Genomic DNA, 21,153 nt, shown 5'->3' with positions numbered 1-21,153 from the left:
AGAACAACAATGCCTACCTGTTTTACCTATTTTAGTTATTTAACTTTTCAGTTTCTCTTATATAAATTTACAATTTTCATATTTGATAAGAAAATTGATTGAGTAGGAATGATTTCTCAGTTCAGAGAAATAAAAATAAAGGAAATAGGCAAATATTTGAAAATGCTGACTATGGGCTGTGAGTCCAGTTTCATCCTGTAACTAGTTCTAGCCTCTCAGTTCTGCCATGTAGCCTTTCTGAGCTTTCCATTAATGAGGCTTATAAGGCTTCTTGTTTTCCAAAGATAAGAATGCACCAGGTGAAACCACATGGTGATGTGATATGTTACCATTTGTAGAGTTTTTATATTCTTGTAATAATTATTTTAAGATTGCTTAGCAAAGGGAAAGAACATATTTCAATAAAACTTCACAGTTTATATCTTAATTCATATAGTAATGGATGCCAAAGTTGTTGAATTGTTCTTGCTCTTTGTTTTCCTCCATTTCTTTCTATATGTGTCTACTATTTTTGATCAATAGCAACTTCTTTGCAATAAGCTGATACTGAGAAAAGAATTACAAAAAATTATATGTGGCTTTACATGCTCTCTTTATTTTTAATTTTTGTACTGTCCCATTATTAAAAACATGGTTATCTTCACAGTATGTTAAATCCAACTTTACAGAATAGTAGAAATTGAATCAGCACTTAATGAAAAATTTGGCTTGAGAAAATGAATCTTGCACTTTATGAAACCAGGCATCATGCCTTTGCTGGCTTAATCTCCTTAGCAATGGGGCTTCAATTGATGAAATCTGCAGCCTGAAGCAGGATCATCAAAAAGTGTTCTAAAGTCTATGAAACTCTATCTTGCTGGCTTTCTCTGTGCCCTAGCCTTGGCGGACCATGCTGATTAAGATGGCCATTCTCATTTATCTTTAACTTGGTGATATTTAAGTTCCTAAAGAATTACATGAGGATGAGTACCACTGCTCCTTTTATTCTACCTTATTAGAATGTCCCAAATTATATCTTAAACAGGTTAAAGAAGATCAAGTCAAACAAATGGACATAGAGAATAGCTTTATTACCAAGTGGAAAGACACTCAAGTGAGTAGTAATAGTTAGAACTCTAAAGAATTAAACAAAAATTTCTATTGTAAATAAAGACTTTTGGTACATGTATCTTCAAGTTCCCATTTGAAGCAAAATAAAAGTAATGTTGAAAAAGAACCTAGAAAAATAATACTATAACCTGATACACACATGTAAAATATGTTAATATATATTACTGAAAAATAGAGGGAAATAATTTTTAATTTATGATTCAAGATGTGTAATAAACACTATTGAAAGTGCCAGAGGATTTCAAAGGAAGCATTTAAAGCCAAAGAAATATTAAATTGAAAATTCAGACAGCCTAATGATTCTTTCCTTATAATTTTGAAAATTTAAGTTATTTCTTACCTGCTTTTGCTCTGCATGCTCTCAGGTGATTGTATTAATGGGATCTTTGTTAACACCTGCTAATTTTCATCTTAAATGGACTATTCTAATCCTGTCTTGCTTTCTTCAGGTATGTTACGTTGAATCTGTGTGTGCAGGTTGCACTCTGTTTTCCAGGGTTCCTTGTTTAAAGAATATTCTCTGGAACTTCCTAAGGTTGATCATTAATCATCTTCTAGTAGGTAGAAGTCATGCTGGAATCAGGCATCAATGTAAACAATACAAATGGGTCAAACATACCATGTTTACGGTAACATTCAGGTAATGAGGTAAATGCTTCCTTATTAGTCAGATGGTAAATCCTCTTTAGTCCTGAATAATTAGAGGAATCCTTGGCACTCACTCTCCTTCCAAATGAAGAAGTTGAGTGAAGGCTTAGATTCCCTAGTACTAGCACAATGATATTAACTACTTAACAAAGTATTTACTCCATTTGACCCAGTTTAATTAATGCAACATCCAGAGTTTTAGCATTGAAAAATATGGCAGCTTAGAAAATCTTAGATTCTCACTTTTTTTTGGAAGCATCGAAATCATGAGATCAAGGGTTGTGGTAAGCCTGAGAGCATTCTGTAGATTGTAGTTATGCTGTAAGTAGCCTTTTGCATTTCTATCCTTTTTATTCATATTACAATGAAAAACTCAGTTTTGAACACTTTCCAATTCAGTATAAAGTAAAAATAAGAAAATAATTGTCTATAAAATTTAGTAATGAGCAAAGTAGGAGAGCTTAGAAGAATACATTCTTTTGCTTGAGTTTTTCTCTGATCACTTCAGAAGTCTCCTCTGGAGTGTTTTCCTGACAGTATCTATGTCTTAGCCGTGTTTGAATTTCCTAGCTGTTCATCTCTTTGGCTTCACTCTATGAGTTCTTTGTGTTTGCTTTTTTAATTTTTAAAATGCATCCTTCCTGGAGAGTTGTTTATGCAAACATAAATGAAAAGCAAAAATGTCAAGTGTATCTTTTCTGTCCTAGAAATTCAATGTAGCATCAGAAGTAAAACACAAAAATACAAAAATATTAAAAATAAGCTTTTCTAAGCCCATAGAACCAAAAAAATTAAGATTACTTCTTCAGAGGACATCTTTAAAATGTTACCACCCTTCGATTATACTCATTAAATTTTATACTGAGGCAGATTTAATTTCAGAATAATAGCTTCTCCATTATGGTTCTTTTTTAAAAAAAATAGGATGATGTTTATTATTTCCAAGTGGTTACATATAACTTACATGCACTTTGGCAAAAAGATACTCAATAGTTTTCATAGATTTCTTTGGGCTCTTTGTAAACTCTCTTCATTTTATGGTGTTAGTCAACATTGTGATACTTATGCTTTTTATTCTCTGTCTTGTATCTTCCTCACTTAATCTGTCTTCTAAGATATAATAATGATCCAAGTAATTGTAATGTAGTCCTTGGCCAAAGATAACTAAAATAAAACTTATGTTTATTGTCTGTCTGATTCTTTCATTTCATTTTATTTTTTCTTACCACATTTACTTTCTCTATTTGTAGTTTTAATATAACACTGAACTAATTTATACTTCAATTTTTAATTTTTGTATACATCTTGTTTTAAAAATTTATTAAAACCTTTTTCCTTTTAGTTTTTGATTCTGCACATACTAGAATTTAGAACAGAACTACATATGATTCATTTTCACTCTCCATTTTGTTTATCCTGTTAACATACATAGTGATGGCTCTTATATCTTCTCTTGTCAATGTCAGCATATTTCATTGTATCCACTGAAATAATATTCATTATTTCAGTAAGAATTTAAGGATATTAGATTCTTATGAGATAAAAATATCACATCGTGATTGTTGTTGATTGTAACACATTGTGTAGATTCCTTGTTCGTAACCATATCTGGAAATGAATACATCATATTTGTGAACAGGAGACTGAGCTAATTTCATTGGTATATGGTATTGCAAAATGTGACTAGGACTTCACAGCTGTCTTAGGTGTCCTATGTGTGTTTTTGCAATGTCCTGATATGTGCCATCTTTACATCTGCTTTGTAGGTTTCCCAGGCTGGAGATTTGCTAATTGAAGTGTATGTAGAAAGGAAGGAACCTGACTGTAGTATTATAATCCGGGTAAGTCCTAAAGATGGATGTAACGAGTGCTGTAGGAAATCGTAAGTGCTAACATTAATGTAAATATGGTAAGTTTCCCCACATTTCCTGTGCTTTCCTGTGTTGACCTCTCCAGGTCAACAAATTATTGATGACAAGATTCATTTTCTGTACCAGTACCCTGTGAAAATTCTGTGTTTTAGTCATTTTGGAAAGTACATGTTTTATGCTTTAGGTTACAGTTGGGATTTTTATACAGGTTTTGAAAAATAACTTGAGAATAAATTCTTGCTCCTTCCCTTCCAAGCTTCTTAACCTTAGGCAGGTTATTATCCTGTCTAAACCTCAATCTTCTCACCTATAGAAATAGGAAAAGTTATAGGTCTCACATCATCACATTCATGTGAGGACTCAATACGATAATACATGTAAAGCTTAGCAAATGGTTCTTCAGTGACTACTTATAAGTAAATATTACTCTATGTGCTGTTATTATTAATCTTGTTTCCTGTATTTTTAGTCATCTAGCTTACTTGAATATTTCATAAATTTTTTCTTCCTTGAGATTGTTAATCATTTGTGCTGAATTAAAGTAGATTTTTGTTGTGCTACTGTGTTCAGTAATGGTCTGTCTTAGATATGGTAGCAGTGATCTTACTTCTCTTTATGAGGAACAGACATTCTGCCATGTATCTAAAATTAGCTTCTTATGTTTTGAAAGCCCGAGATTGGGGCTGGCGCTGTGGTGTAGTGGGCGAAGGCGCCATCTGTGGTGCCAGCATCCCATATGGGCAGGTTCTAGTCCCGGCTGCTCTACTTCTGTTCTGTCACCCTGCAAGTGCAGCTGGGAAGGCAACAGAGGATAGCCCAGGTCCTTGGGCCCCTGCACCCACATGGGAGACCTAGAAGAAGCTCCTGGCTCCTGGCTCCTGGCTTCTGCCAGACAAAGCCCTGGTTGTTTTGGCCATCTGTGGAGTGAGCTAGTGAATGGAAGATCTTTCTGTCTCTATCTCTCCCTCTCTCTCTCTGTAATTCTGACTTTCAAATAAATAAAGTAAATTTTAAAAGAAAGTCCAAATTAAACAGTACAGCATTAGATATTTCCAGACTTCTGTTAGACTTCTCGGAATTGTTAGGTTAAGTCATTTCTAAAGATTGTGTGCTACGACTCTGTAGCATGAGCTCCCTGCCCCAGAACATGGCGGCAAAATTCTGTAGGATTTTTCCTCATGAGGCATTTGCCTTGCCACTGTTTGGTCCTATTGTATTTCTTAATCTGAGTTTGCAATATACATCGTAAGGGACATGAGAAACTAGTATAGTTCAATCAGTACAAGTCCATCAGTAGTGCTAGACAGATATTTAAAGGACATGACTGAAATCTATCTAGACATCAACTTCTTCACAGCACGTTTTAATTTTACTTGTAAAGTCATAACAAATTAATACAATGCACAAAAATTTTCATTTTAAGTTACTGAGAAAAGACTATCCAGTTTCATCTAAAACAACTTCACATTCTTTGGCTACCTAAAAACAACATAGCAATAAGCACTAACATTTACCCCACTGCTTAAGACCTTGAAAAGCCATTTAGTTATATTTAGGTCAGCTAATCCTTACCTCAGGCTGTGGAGGTGGATGCAACAAAGGACATCCGGTTTACAGGAATTCAAACTGGGAATTAAAACAACAATTAAGAGCAGAATACAAATGCGGCTCGTCATACTGCAGAACTAATTTTTTTTTCATTTTCAATTATCTTTATATACAGAAAATCCATTTAGTATATATTAAGTAAAGATTTCAACAGTTTGCACCCACACAGAAACACAAGTGTAAAGTACTGTTTGAGTATTAGTTATAGCATTAATTCACATTGTACAACACATTAAGGACAGAGATCCTACATGGGGAGTAAGTGCACAGTGACTCCTGTTGTTGACCTAACAGTTGACACTCTTGTTTATGGTGTCAGTAATCACCCTAGGCTCTGGTCATGAGTTGCCAAGGCTACGGAAGCCTTTTGAATTCACCAACTCCGATCTTATTTAGAAAAGGTCAAAGTGGAAGTGGAAGTTCTTTCCTCCCTTCAGAGAAAGGTACCTGCTTCTTTGATGGCCTGTCCTTTTTTTTTTTTTTTTCTTTTTGCCCAGCAGAGTTAGACAATGAGAGAGAGAGAGACAGAGAGAAAGGAGAGCAAGGTCTTCCTTTTTCCATTGGTTCACCCCCCCCCCCCAAATGGCCACTATGGCCGGCGTGCTGCGCCGATCCGGAGCCAGGAGCCAGGTGCTTCCTCCTGGTCTCCCATGTGGGTGCAAGGCCCAAGGACTTGGGTCATCCTCCACTGCCTTCCTGGGGCACAGCAGAGAGTTGTACTGGAAGAGGAGCAACTGGGACAGAACCAGCGCCCCAACTGGGACTAGGGTCCCGAGTGCCGGCTCTGCAGTCGAAGGATTAGCCTACAGTCGGAGGATTAGCCTAGTGAGCCACGGCACCAGCCTGATGGCCCGTTCTTTATACTGGGATCTCACTTACAGAGATCTTTCATTTAGGTCTTTTTTTTTTTTTGGGGGGGGGGGGGGGCGGGGCAGAGTATCTTGGCTTTCCATGCCTAAAATACTCTGATGGGCTCATCAGCCAGAATCAAATGCCTTAAAGGCTGATTGCAGAACTAATTTCATTATATTAATCTGTGTTTTCCTTAGAGTAAAGATTTCCTAAATCTGGAGTCCAGGTGGTCTAAAGGTGGGATTTGGGTCTTTCCTAGGGCAAAGTGGATGAAGTTTGTTCTTCCTACTTGAAATTAGGGCACGTTCTGCTTCCTGTTTCTCCAATTTGGTTTCTTAGTGATTTACTCTTTTTTATTTCCTCTCAAAAAAGGCTATACTTTTTAAAAGATTTTAAGTTTATGCAGAACAACATTATTAAAATGATTCAACTCCTGTTTATACTGTTTAAAGCTATCTACTTTGGGGTTTTTCTAAACAGAAAACAGTGGACTTCATTGTGTAATTAATATACCCCTCAAAGCACTGAATTTTATGCAGTATAAAAGTCGGACAGCATGTGAGTCACCTGCAGTGAAATGCCTCTTTATTTTTATGTGGGTGATAGGCTGTGCGCAACGCTGAGCAGGGGCACTAGTAAGGAGCGACTGCCTATCTAAGCAGTGTTTATAGGGGAACACTTTCATTGAAAATGCACAAACTTAAGTTTCACTAGCAATACTGTAAGGCCTAAAACATCTTCTGTTTGTTTTGTGTGTGTGTGTGTGTGTGTGTCTGTGTTAATTTTTTATTAATATAAAGAGAAGAGATTTTATGCATTCCATTGGTACAGTTCCAAGAAGACAACCACACCTTTCTCATTCCTCTACTCCTCATCCCCTCTCTCCCTCCTCTTTCTTCATTGGTTTTTACAAAGACAGCATTTTAATTCACCCTATATTCACAGGCTAAATTCTCCACTAAGCATAATATTCAACAAGTAAAAAGTGAAGAGACCACAGTTCCAGAGGAGTATTAACAAGAGCTAAAATGACAGTCATATCCCAGAGTGACCATTTCAGTCCTGTACATTTGTTTTTATTCTTTATTAGCTGCCACATATCAGAAAATACATTATGACGAATTGCTAATTGAAGAAAACCATCTTGATTTGGGCCAGCATGCACTTAAGATTGGAAAATAAAAGAGAAAACAAAGCAAAAAAAAAAATCCCCTAAGTCTGAAGAAGTAACATGCTTATACAGGCCCCAGGCTCTGGATCTCTTGTAGAGATGGGCTCCAGGCTGGCACCACACACTCTGCCCTATGCCCTGAAATCCTGGCTCCAGCATACCTGGGGACCCCACCATCTGTCACTTGGCATTTCAAGGCAACCACAAACTACCAGAACTGTGGGACTTCTTGGCATGACAGACAGGAGTCAGTGGGCTGTGTGCAATTTAGGGCCTCATCTGAATGAACCAAGCCACTCTGCACATTTGATTACAGAGGTGGAAAGTAACAAGATTTACTGAATTCATTGTCTGGTAAGGTCTTTCTGTATGTGATTAGAAATATTCTTCCCTTCTGGTCTAATTGCTCACTAAGTGAGAAAAAAAGTGTTCTGAGTGTATCTATATTATAGTATCTCCTTGACATATACTAAATTGAATTGCAGATTATGGAGATTTGAACACGCTATTTTCTCTGTTTGCTTAGAAAAATTGTGTTTAACCATAGTGAGAAGAGACTTAAGGGATAATAAGATAGTGGATGGAGAATATTATTACCCTAGAATAAGGCTACCACCATGTCTGACATACCTTTTAAAAAAATATTGCTTCTCTTATAGATATCTCCTGTGATGGAAGCAGAAGAATTGACTAACGATATATTGGCAATAAAAAATATCATCCCTACAAAAAGTGATGTTTGGGCCACATTTGAAGTTATTGAAAATGAAGAACTTGGTACGTGATCTTTATGATACAGATTCTTAAATTCCTTCTAGTATGCAGAAATTTTTTGTGACAAGTCATTAATATTTTCTGTTTTTCTAAAAAGGAATACCTCATTATGAATGACAAATGATCCCTTTAATAAGTTAATAATTCCCACTTATTTCATGTTGATATGCAAGAGTAATTCAGAGAGTTCATGGAAATGTAGCATTAAATGATAAGTTTGGGGCCATCCTTTTGGCACAGTGGGTTAAGCTACCACTTAGGACACTGGCATCCTATATCCAAGTGCAGTCCTGAGCCTCCAGCTCTTCCACTTCTACCAGTTCCCTGCTAATGTTCCTTGGAAGGCAGCAGAAGCTGGCCCAAGTTCTTGAGTCCCTGCCACCATCTGCAGGACCCAAATGGATTTCCTGACTCCCGGATTCAGCCTGGCCCAGCCCTGTCCATTGCAGCCACTTAGAGGAGTGAACCAATGAACTGAAGACCTAGCGTGCACTGTCACTGTCACTTTCATTCTCTTTTGCACCCTACATCCATGCTCAGACTTTCAAATACACAGATAAGTCTTTAAAAATACATTATTTTTATGGAAACAATTTTGAAACCCATGCATAATTCTCTCATAATAAGTATTTTTCCATGAACTCTTTAATGACTCCTCATATGCATGGATTTCACAGGCTTTGTACTAAAATAAATCTTTTCATTCCATTTTCCACCCTCCTATATTACCACTACCTGAGGCTTCCTTCCTATAATTTTACTCATCAAACTGGTTACGTTCCTGACTATAAATATACGAGGATAATGCCGATCCTTAGGCATCAATGTCGCTGCCTTGTGAAATGAGCCCTTTGTAAAGTAAGCAATCTGGTTTGTTAGTGTTCTAAATACTGCTTATCTCCATTCACCTTCTTCCTGCATGCTGCTTATTACCTGCATCAGAGAACATTGATTTAAAAGATTGTTTTTTCTAAACAACAAGTTTGTTTTAAACCTAACAGAAGCTACTTTTTCTGACTTTTTCCTTTTCCTCTGTCTTTAATGGATCAATTATTTTGTCATTCTCCATCCCAAAGACACAGAAGGATACAAAGAGCTCTTAAAACACCTTGACTATCCCGATAGTCAAGTGCTGAATAAGCTTAACATTGCTATGACACCATTTGGTTTTAAAGACCTCTAGGAAAAGAAAAAAACAGACACCGAACATCTTTGTACCTTGACCATCTGTCTAGCTGATGTCTAGTAAGGTCTTGGGACCCTTTCAAGTCTAGCTGTCAAACTGCCAAGAGGAAAATCCTGCCACCCGCAAACTCAAAAATTAAAATTCAATGCTGAAGCATCCCTTGGTGCATTATTAGGAATTTTACAATCAGTGTTGGAATGAAATGGGCTTATCAGGTACTGTGTCTTTCACTCATCCTTCTTGATGTTTTTATTCCTTTATTTCTGTACTGTACACAGCTCTTTCAAAGTTGAATCTGTATTGAAATATTTTCTTTATTCATTGCCAAGATCCAAGCACTGGCGTTTTGATGTCAGTTCACAGTGTCTCCCCTGTCCTGGAGCTCATTCTCCCCATGCACAGGACTGCACAGGACTCCTGTGACCCTCACCCCAGTTGTCTGGTGGATTTGCTTCAGGTTGCACCTCGCCTGTCCTTTCTGACAGACTGACCATTGCCTTGTCCTCTGATGACCTTCATTCCACTTCTGGTGCTGCCTGGATTCTCCATTAGATTCTCTGATCATTTTATTCATTTGTAGTTTCTTCCTCCTCTCTTAAACATTGGGTTTCCCTTACTCCGGTCTCCTTTGTTATATTTTCTTATTTTATATATTCTTCATAGATAATCTCTTTCATTCTTTGTGCTTCACAAACATGCATGAGCCGAGGTTTCCTGAACATACCTTTGTTCTTCCTCCATCTGGGTCACCTGAGGAACTCCTGGGAAACCCAACTCATGTGTGAGCATTTGGCTTAGTAGCTAAGATACTGATGAAGATGCCTCCCCACTCCATACCAAAGTTTGAATCCTGGCTCTGGATTCCAGCTTCATGCTAATGTGCACCCTCAAGGGCAGCAGGTGATAGCTCAGCCCTGCCCTCCAAATGGGAGACCTGCATTGAGTTTCAAGCTTTGTGAGAGGGAGCCAGTGGATGGGAGTGCACACTCTGTCTCACCGTCCCCGTCCCTCTCTGATGAAAAAGAATAAAATTTACAGAATTTTGTTGCACTTTGTCTCCTCTCATCCTGGTGCCTATCACCTGGATTTATATTTCTCTGTCTTGATGGGAGTTCCTTGGAAGGAACAAAGAGCTCTTTTTCCTTTCTCTAGTATCTAGCACAGTACCTATGACACAGTGTCCATGTAATTAAAATCCATTGAATACTTGAAATAGTATCGTAAGATTAAGTGGTGCAGAAGTGTTTTTTTTCTTTTCTGTTTAATTTTAAGGAAAAGGGATAGCTTTACTAGTTCATTATATTTCTGAGTAAATCAGCATTATTGGCAGAATTTTCTTTCTGAATCACATATTGGATTATATTGTTCCATTGCTTAAAACACTTCCATTACTTCCTCATCGCCCATCCTTCTGTGATGATAATCAGATGAACATAATTCACAATGATTGATCCCTCTCTCACCATTTACTTATAGATCTGTAATGCGGCCTACTCTCTAAGCTGTAGAATATTAAGGTGCATACGTCTGGTTCTGTCCTTCACTGTACTGTAATGAGATATTTGCCATATATTTTAGACCTTTATCTCTCACTACCTCAAGCACAGCACCTTGACATTTAATGTAATCCACAGAAGTCTGTCTTATAACCTGCTCCACAGAACTTTTAATGAACTGTATCCAAAAAGACAGTTGCGTTCTGGATCTGAGTCATCTTTATTGTCTACAGATGTGACCGGCACCTAGAAAGTGGTCTCTGCTTTAGATAAGAGTTCCTAGGAGACTACAAGGCCATAGTTACTGCTCGGACAGCTGAGTGTCTCCGGCATGCTTGTATTGGTTCATTGGATATTCACAGCATAATACTGAGTCATAAATTTGGGGTTAGGCATCTTCTTTCTGCCACCCTTGTTCTCTTAAAGGTTGAGTCAAATGAAAGCATATTCCTGCATCATGGCACTGGCATTCAGTGCCTTTTGCTCCTAGTTTTCCTGACTGATGGGAGTGAGCAGCGTGGATGAGGATAAATAACCAAAAACAAAACTGCATTCTGGAACATTGCTTTGAAATTTCATTTTAGAAAACCAAGGGATCCTCACACTGAAAATGACTGGTTATCTACTTGCATATGACCATACGTTTATCACAAATGCTAAGACAGGAGTGGGATGTTGTTATTTTTCCTCCTCTCTAATAAAAAAGGATAAAACTTATCTTAATGTTGATATCAAAAGACTAGGCAACGTCAAGTTGCTTTGTTTATGTATATATCTGAGAATATAACCAAAGAAGCATCCCGTGTCACCAGGAAAGAATATACTCAGAGTTAAGAATTCAAATTTTGGGGCCGGCACCGCGGTGTAGTGGGTTACGCCTCTGCCTGCAGTACCAGCATCCCATATGGGTGCTGGTTCCTGTCCCAGCTGCTCCTCTTCCAATCCAGCTCCCTGCTGATAGCTTGGGAAAGCATTGGAAGGTGGCCCAAGGGCTTGGGCCCCTGCACCCACGTGGGAGACCCAGAAGAAGCTTCTAGTTTCAGATTGGCCCAGCTCCAACCCTTGTGGCTATTTGGGGAGTGAACCAATAGATGGAAGACCTCTGTCTGTGTCTCTCCATTTCTCTCTGTCTGTAACTCTACCACTCAAATAAATAAATCTTTTTTTAAAAAAAGAATTCAAACTTGGCATCATCTTGATGTTTGTTCAGGTGTGCAAGCAGAAATTGCAGGAAAAGAAAACTAGGATTATTTTTGCTGCTTCTAGAGAGATAATTATAGGGAAGGAATAAAAGGGTCTGTGGTTGTGTGGACTTAACTGAAGTGGATGGGGCTGCGTTCTCCACCTGGCCATCTGCAATGTACAGAGTTTTAATTCCAGTAACACGCTGGGAAGACAAAGTGAAATATAAAAAGAACATGAGCATAAAGGCATAGGCAGTCATAAGACTGTAGTTGATATGAAGAATTTCAGCAGGGAATAGTTTTCTAATGTAAAAACAAATCCTCCAGATAATTAAGTAATCAAAAATAAATGGTTAAATAAGTGGTTAAATAAGCAAGCAGACTGCTAGATTTTATTACCTTTTAGGTATCTGTAACATTTAAGGCAGTAGTCCTCTGTCTTGTCACATCAAGAGTCCCCTTTGTATAATAAGTATTTTGTAATGTTCCCTTTACAATCCTGAGATATACTATTACACTCATGAAAAGTTGAGTTTCTCAGCTGTTACACTTCCTACCCTGCTCTTTGCTAATGCCCCTGGGAAAGCAGCAGAGCGTGTTCTAAGTGCTTGGGCCCTGCACCCATATGGGGGATCTGCATGAAGCTCCTGGCTTCTGGCTTTGATTGTAGCCATTTAGGGAGTGAACCAGAATATGGATTCAAGGTCTCTTTCTCCCTCTCCCTCTCCCTCTGCCTCTGTAACTCTGCCTTTCAAATAAATGAATTAATTAATTTTTATATTTTTTATTTATTTATTTTTTTTATTTTTGACAGGCAAAGTTAGTGAGAGAGAGAGAAAGAAAGGTCTTCCTTTTTCCATTGGTTCAACCCCCCCAAGTTGCCGCTATGGCTGGCGTGCTGCACTGATCAGAAGCCAGGAGCCAGGTGCTTCCTTCTGGTCTCCTATGCGAGTGCAGGGCCCAAGCACTTGGGCCATCCTCCGCTGCCTTCCCGGGCCACAGCAGAGAGCTGGACTGGAAGAGGAGCAACAGAATCTGGTGCCCCGACCGGGACTAGAACCCAAGGTGCCAGCGCCGCAGACGGAGGATTAGCCTAGTGAGCTGTGGCGCCAGTAAAGATTTATTTATTTATTTGAAAGTCAGAGTTACACAGAGAGAGAAGGAGTAGCAGAGAGTCTGAGAGAGAAAGAGAGAGAGAGAGAGAAAGAGAGAATTTTTCCATTTGCTGGTTCAATCCCCAATTGACTGCGACAGCTGGAGCTGCACAGATCCAAAGCCAGAAGCCAGGAGCTTCTTCCGGGTCTCCCACCTGGGTGCAGGGTCCCAAGGGCTTCAGCCATCTTCTACTGCTCTTCCAGGCCATAGCAGAGAGCTGGATCGGAAGTGGACCAGCTAGGACTCTAACCGGTGCCCATATGGGATTCTAGGACTGCAGACAACAGCTTTACCTGTTACGCCACAGAGCCAGCCCCAAAATTTAATTTAATAAGATTAGTGTGTTACCGTAATTATATGAATATAAATGGGGTGAATATGTGCACTATAGCATATAAGTACTGAAGCTCATGTCTATAGCCAAAGATTATGAAACTCTATTCTTAAACCTGTACGTGGAGTCACCATGGATGTGACAGTTACAAAAGCAGACTGATTTCAATTTTATGACTCTGATTATATTCACAGAATTGTTGTTGAAATGGTAAACAACTCTTGGAAAGTTCTTGCTTCTGCATAGTCTTATAGTAGTTAGATTCATGGAGAAATGTTTTATATAACAATATGAAATATCTATATAATTTTCATATTTTTATTTTGTACCAAAATCATAGACTGTGTACACTGAACTGAGTTGGATTCTAAGCTTAATTAATTTATGTTCTATTTGCCCTATTAAATGAATGCCTGGCAGAGTACTCAAAATTTGTGCTGGATAAAGAACAGATCTTTTTTGTCTTATTCCTTGAAGGTCTGAAGCATCCTTGACCATTATTATTATTTTGTTTAATGCTTTCCCTTAAAACTGATCTAACCTCTGCTGAGGTAGCCCCCATACCCTTTAGATCCTTCACATCTCAAACAAAATTAACTTCCTGGGAGGCCTCACTTATATGGGCTTTTCTGAAAGTTCAAGTGTGTGAACCACTTGAGTTACGCAGAAATGTTATAGCACAGTTGTCTCTCTTTCCTATACCTACTGTGGTGCTGGAAGACCTGTTCATTTGCATCAGGATTCTTTCCTGAGGGACATAAGTGTGGTTACCTTCTGATTATGTGAGAGGGAAAGAGAATGACTTGCACAGCTCTAAGTTTGACCTAAGAAATTAGCTGTTATAGATGTCATAATTTACTCTGACAATTCTGTGTCATTACTACCAGAAATTTATTAAAGACAGGTGCTATTTCAGGTGGAAGATGAATAGCTTTGTATTTAAAGAGGGAGGCTACATGTATTCTTTGAGCAAGATTTTAAACAATTTATTTTTTAAAAGATTTATTTTATTAATTTGAAAGGCAGAGTTCCAAAGAGAGAGAGAGGGAGAAATAGAGGTCTTCCATCTGCTGGTTCACTCCCTAAATGATTGCAACTACCAGGAGAGGGCCAGGCCAAACCCTGGAGCCAAGAGCTTTATCTGGGTCTCCTACATGGGTGCAGGAGCTCAGAACCTTGGGCCATCTTCCATTGCTTTCCCAGGCACGTTAGTAGGGACCTGGAAACGAAATGGAGCAGCAAGGACTCAATCTAGCTCCCATATGGGATGCTAGTGTTGTAGGTGTCAGTTCAACCCAGTATGCCAAATACCAGCCCAACAATTAATGTTTTACCTATGTAAGGAACCACCTCCAAAACTGTTGTTTACTTATATACTCATATTGATTTTTGCTGTTCATATTGCAGATAACAAGAAAAAGTTATTTATTTCTAGTAATACCCTATTTGCTAGATGACCATGTACCATATAATCTATCATAACAGATGGTTGCAAATATATCTGTAAATAAAAATTTGTTTAATTGTAGGAATTTATATTCCAACTATATTTGATGATGCAGTCCTTTTTTCCTGTTTCATATCTCTTTCTTAAGGTGGATATTAGTGTGATTTCATAATTGTAATATTTGACAGCCTTATAAATACTTTGCTTTCATTCTGTTTTTTGGCTGTGTTCTTTATCTAGGAACATGGATCAGTAGGGTTTTCATTCATCAGAAGTATTTCATACTATGGCAAGGATTTGAAAACTTATTTAATTAATTTTTCTGGTCACGATGAATTACATGTCCATCGATAGGACCCTGTATCTACTGTGATACATTTTGGCATAACTAAGAACACTTCAGAGATATCACCATAGTGTCTACTGGTGCTAGTGTATAATCATGACCTTCTTTATTGTAAATATTCTGCCATTTGCAAGTCTCATTACCAATTCAATTTTGTAATAGAGAGTAAGTTTTTCTTTTGTCACAGATAATTTATTCCAGTGAAGAATATTATTTTCATCTCCAAGCCTGCTGTAGGTATCATTAGTTTCTACATATGCAGGCTGATGAAACTATTTTGCCATTGTTTCCTTACCATCTTCTCAGTAGGTATAAGAAAGTGATGCTATTTTTAACTTTGCTTATGTTACCTTATTCAGTCCTCAGAAAAGTCCTGGTGAGTTGATACTTTCCCCAAAAAAAATTACATGTGAGAAAAAAAACCAGGAAATAGTTTATATTGTCTAAAATAAAACTAAGAGTGGTAGTTAAGAAATTTTTTAAAGTCAGATAGGTTTGGGTGAAAATTTGTTCTTTAACCAGCTGTGTGACCTTGAGCAAGTGGATGAAACTCCATATGAGAAATGTGAATAATATGATCTATTTCAGAATATTATAGCTAATTAAATTAAATAAAAGAGATAACTGGGGTGAGCAGTTGGCACGGCCATTAACATAGCCCTTGGGATGCTCACATCTTGTAACAGAGTGCCTGGGTTCGAGTCCCAGCGGTGCTCTCAATTTCACATTTCTATAAACACGTAATCTGGGAGGCAGTAGGTGGTGGTCAAGTACTTGGTTTCCTATTGCCCCCAGTGGAGACCCAAAATTCCCAGCACCTGGGTCCAGCTTGAGACAGTCCCAGATGTGGCACACATTTGGGAACCAATAGATGGAAGATGTCTCTGTCTCATATCTCTCTCTCTCTCTCTGTCTCTCTGCCTTCCACAATAAATAAATAATTGTAAATTACATATAACTGATATAATGTACCATCTGAACATAGTTGTTATCCCAGAAATGGTATCTATTAGTGGGGTCAATAGTTTCTCAGAGTTTGCAAGTGTTATAATCAAGAATTACCATATAGCAAATATGAAGCAAATTTTTATTTTTTAATTTAAAATTTTTCTATTTATAAAAAGGGAACAAACTTCATGTATTTCATATATACAATTTTAGTAGCAAAATGATGCTCCTGTTTTACCCTTCCTTATTTCCTCACTCCTATCCTTCTTCCTTCTTTTCTAGTTTTTCTTTTAAATACATCTTGCCTTGTCTTTGCCCTCTTGCTATCATGGGCCCGTGCTGCTCTGCACCACCAGGGCATGTGGCCCTCAGGCCACCAGCCCTGTGCTTCCTGGCCTGCATGCTCTTCCACGTGGCTGGCTCCTGGTACTCTATACCAAATTTTGCTAGTAGAACCATAGAAATAATTAATACCTCAGGTCTCAATGTATGGACGTTAACAATGATGAAAGATAGATACAGACATTTGGGAATCAAATACTAGGCAAAGTACTTTTAAAAAGTGTTATCAGGCTTTTAAGAAACACATGTATAGGATCCTGTCTGTCTTATTACTGGTAGAACTCAGCTGAATTTAGAAGGTTCTAGTATTCTCCATGGCTGAAGTTGGGAGTCTGAAACCCTGATGCTTATGCTCTATTCTAGATCATAGCTACAACTCTTTCAGGGTATAAGGAAAAGAGAGAATATTTCCACAATGATAGATCTTTGGTTATATAGTTACCAGAGACTGTTACAGATGATTGCTGTCAAGGCACAACATTCTCAAGCAGTCCATGACCTTGAAAGTTTAGGCAAACACCAGAGAAAAGCACTAAAAAAATCCCATTGGATTTGTGGAAAAACTCCAGAAGAAGCTTAATAAATATCCACAGAGAGTTGTTCAGTTGCCTGAGATTGTATGGGACCAATATACCAATAGCCTTGGACAATTTGAAAGGGAATTTAAAAATCATAAAAGACATACAGGATAGTTAAACTAGTTTTTGATAAAGTAGGTTTACCTGCTAGACCAAAAAGCCCTTCAGATCCTAAGAAGGATGGAGAGTCTCTCTCATACTGCGTGTTGCTTTGAGTGATGGTCCAGAGGCTCAGACAGTCGTCTTCAGATGCTAAGAGGCCGCCTTTGTGATGTTACCAAGCCAGAAACATTTAACCAACTGTGGACTGTTGAAGAACAGAAGAAACTTGAACAGCTGCTCCTGAAATACCCTCCAGAAAAAGTAGAATCTTGACGCTGGCAGAAGATAGAGGATGAAATGGGCAACAGGACAGCAAAACAGGTTGCAAGCCGAGTACAGAAATATTTCATAAAGCTAACTAGAGCTGGCATTCCAGTCCCAGGCAGAACACCTAACATATTTATTCTCCAAAAAGTCTTCATCAAGCAGAAGACAGCTGACTTCTCATGAACCACCAGTGTATACGGATGAAGATGATGACCGATCCTGTTGAACAGTGATTGAAGAGGCATCGGATGAAGAAATTGTTTCTACTATGTATAGGAATTTACCTGAATGTAAATAACTATTATAGTTTAAAAAGTTAAAGAAGCAGAAACTTCAGCAAATGCAGGCTGAAAGTGGATTTGTGCAAGATGTTGGCTTCAAGTGTGGTAATTGTGGCATAGAACCTATCGAGGGTGTTCGGTGGCACTGCCAGGATCGTCCTCCGTAAATGTCTGGATTTCTGTGATCCTTGTTCAGATTGTCTACACACAACAGATATCCACAAGGAAGATCACCAGTTAGAACCTATTTATTGGTCAGAGACATTCTTAGAGACTACTGTGTGTCCCAGCGCACCAGGTATAATTACCTTGACCCAAACTACTTTCCAGCAAACAGATGACATGGAAGAGAACATCATTTCCTAGTCCTCTTCAACACATAGCAGAAGTATCATTGTTAAGTATGTGCACAGTTTGCAAAGATTCTCTACTTTCCCTGAAATGACACTCACAGCATGAGAGCTTCCTTCGTGTTCCTGTCAAGTACAGCCCTGCACAATTGTGGCTGTAGATCACTGTGCAGCAGCTGAACACTCCTGGTGAGCAAAGGGTTAGGTGAGGACCTTAAATGGGTGAGATGGAAATGAGAGCACACATTAAAGGGAGAGTAAACTCCAAAGGTTTCAGAGAGCTTGGGCACAAGTATGATGAGCAGAAAACAAAAAGTATTTATATTAAAGCACTGTAATATCTTTCAGTTTTGTGAAAATAGTTTTCAGCACAGAAACTGACTTCTTTAGACAGAGTTTTAACCAATGACAGTGTCTGCATCTAGGATACCACTTTAAAAGAACTCACTGTCTCAGTGGTTGTCGTTGATGGCCTTTAGTAAATTGGAGCTGCTTACCTATTGATGTATCTAATTTCTTTTAACCACAATGACCTGTCCTTTTTACCAACAGTGAAGCACTACAGGAGGCAACTGTGGCACTGCTTCCTTAACCAGCTCATGGTGTGTGAATGTTATAAAGTCATCATTCAGATATATGTTTTAAATGTGATATTATACAAGATTTCATATGATGTGCAATTTATGGTGAAAAGTGCCAGTGATAGTAACTGTGTAAAGTCTCTGATTCACAACATTAATTCCTTTAAAATACACAGCCTTCTGCCTCTGTATTTGGAATTGTCAGTACAACTCATCAAAGAAAACTGCCTAGTATAAAATCATTTATATGGTAATAATTTCCCTCTTTTGTAGTCTGCACAAGATCCATAAAATATTTTATTTCTATTACTATTTAAATAAGTAATTAAATTTATATTGCAGTGAGCAAGAGTTCACATGCATTCTTTTATTATTATTATTATATTTTTTTGGACAGGCAGAGTAGAACAGTGAGAGAGAGAGAGACAGAGAAAAGTCTTCCTTTCCATTGGTTCACTCCCCAAATGGCCGCTACGGCCGGCGCACTGTGCCTATCTGAAGCCAGGAGCCAGGTGCTTCTTCCTGGTCTCCCCTGTGGGTGCAGGGCCCATACACTTGGGCCATCCTCCACTGCCTTCCCAGGCCACAGCAGAGAGCTGGCCTGAAAGAACACATGCATTCTTTTCTGCTGATAGATTTTGTTGTGTATCATTTAAAACATTTTGTATGTTTCTTCTTATCTATATACAGTATGTTCTTGAATAATGTTCATTTGTCAGGAGAACTGTGAGAAGTAAACTATGTGGATACTGTCCATTTATGTTATAGAAAAAAAATAAATACATCTAAAATCAGTTATAAGATTACTAATTCATGGATTATTCAACAACTGAATTATAATTTGAAAATCATGCATTGGCAATTATACCTTGTCCAAAATTTTAGAAAATTATTTTAAGAAATCAATATTGATGTAGTATAGACAATTTGATCTAATTTTGCAAAGATGTTTCATTTTACCTGCTGATCTATATATAGATCAGCAAATATTTATATTAATATATGGGCCACCAAAGAAAATTCATAGGCTACTTCATACCTCGAATATTTATTGAAAATCTATTACCCACCACATAATCAATGCTATGCTGTGAGCAGGAGATACATAATAGTGAACAAAATAGATTTGTCTTGAAGATCTATGCTCTAGTATCTCTTTTTTGTTTATTTTTTGATGTTATCACAATGTGTAGACTTGCTTCAATGAGCACAGAATGCAGAACTGGATTTCATTTTACTGCATATGGAGCAAAAATGTGACTTACACTGGAGACAGAAAATTTGTTATTGATGATTTCTGGAATGTGGTCATAGCAGGGTACCTTTAAAAATATTAAGGAAGATTGTTATATTTGTCATTTTTATCTGTGGTTTATCTACCATTTACCATGTCATGGGTCAGTATATAATACTAAATTGTGCTTTACCATTTGTTACTAACATTACTTCTTTAATAAAAAACAAAAGACTCAAGTGCTATGTGCTGTGCATTTAGGAGGGTATTCAAGAGTTGACTTGACTTATCTGCAGTTACACTATTAAGGAAAGCCACAACTTCATGCCAGGGCTTCTCTTCTTAATTTCACAGTTATGATATTTCAGTAAACTGTGAAAAGTTTGAAATCTTTTTTTTGTTCCCAGCATATGCTTCTGTTGTTACATATTTATTAACTGATGGGCATATTTTGATTTGAATTGTGGTGGTAAATCTTTAAAATATCCATGTTAAGAACATATGATACCTTAAGAAATGTAACCGTCTAAACCAAAAAGTATATGGATGAGTATTCATCAAGGAGGAAATCTTCAAGCTGTCATTTTACCTCTTCTTATTGACCTTTATGTGAACAGTTAATTTATAATGTTGCCACATAGTGCTTATAAATGTTATTTCTTCTAATACTTAAACATAGTTTACTCAGTGCTATTTTATAGTTATTTCTACATGTTCTTTGAAAAAGTAATATTTTATAATTTCGTACAAATTGACTATGAGAATATTAGTTGTAAGTTGTTTACTACGGTTGATCAGAAACTTTAAGATTATAATTGTATTGAATAAACAGGATTAATTTATGCTTTTTACTTAGACTGGACAAGATTAATGTGTTAGTCCTTTCAAATTATTCAGTTGCATATGCAAATAGGCATTTCTCCTCAAGCAAACCAAGCAAATCATCTAATTAAAATGGTATAGACCCATATTCATTGCACAAAAGATTGTATTCTGATATTTAATCTCAAAGAAAGCACTTCTAAAAAGTTTGTTTTAACAATTAAGCAATAAATGTTCCTGCAAGATTAATTTATACCAAAAATTAATGTTGTGCTTAGTGACATCCTAGGTGTTAGAATCTCTTGTATGTAGTTCTAGGGTTGTATATTATAAGATTTGATTATATATATACACACACACACACACACATATTTGTTGCCTACATATCTTTTCGAAATATCTTTTAAAAATGTATAAAATGGATCTCTGGTCACGTTTTGTTTTTGGTCTGTCCTGGGTCGTGTGT

General features: G+C 37.4%; 1 protein-coding gene and 1 pseudogene across 9 annotated transcripts in view; both read left to right on the top strand.

The window, feature by feature from the left end:
- The window catches only part of ARAP2 (ArfGAP with RhoGAP domain, ankyrin repeat and PH domain 2), a 209,540-nt gene that overhangs the window by 149,043 nt on the left and 39,344 nt on the right, over nt 1-21,153 (top strand). For 7 of the 9 annotated variants that reach the window (XM_070069627.1, XM_070069624.1, XM_070069626.1 and 4 more), the window contains 3 exons: nt 1,025-1,093; nt 3,525-3,599; nt 7,920-8,037. In XM_070069627.1, the coding sequence (XP_069925728.1) occupies nt 1,025-1,093; nt 3,525-3,599; nt 7,920-8,037 (262 nt within the window). The remainder of the gene's footprint in view (nt 1-1,024; nt 1,094-3,524; nt 3,600-7,919; nt 8,038-21,153) is intronic. The other 2 variants (XM_070069629.1, XM_070069630.1) reach the window with 1 other exon arrangement.
- LOC127486601 (ZZ-type zinc finger-containing protein 3 pseudogene) lies at nt 8,047-21,152 on the top strand (annotated as a pseudogene).

Source organism: Oryctolagus cuniculus, chromosome 2, assembly GCF_964237555.1.
Source record: "Oryctolagus cuniculus chromosome 2, mOryCun1.1, whole genome shotgun sequence".
NCBI classification, from domain to species: Eukaryota; Metazoa; Chordata; class Mammalia; order Lagomorpha; family Leporidae; genus Oryctolagus; species Oryctolagus cuniculus.
This window is presented reverse-complemented; position numbering and strand designations above follow the sequence as displayed.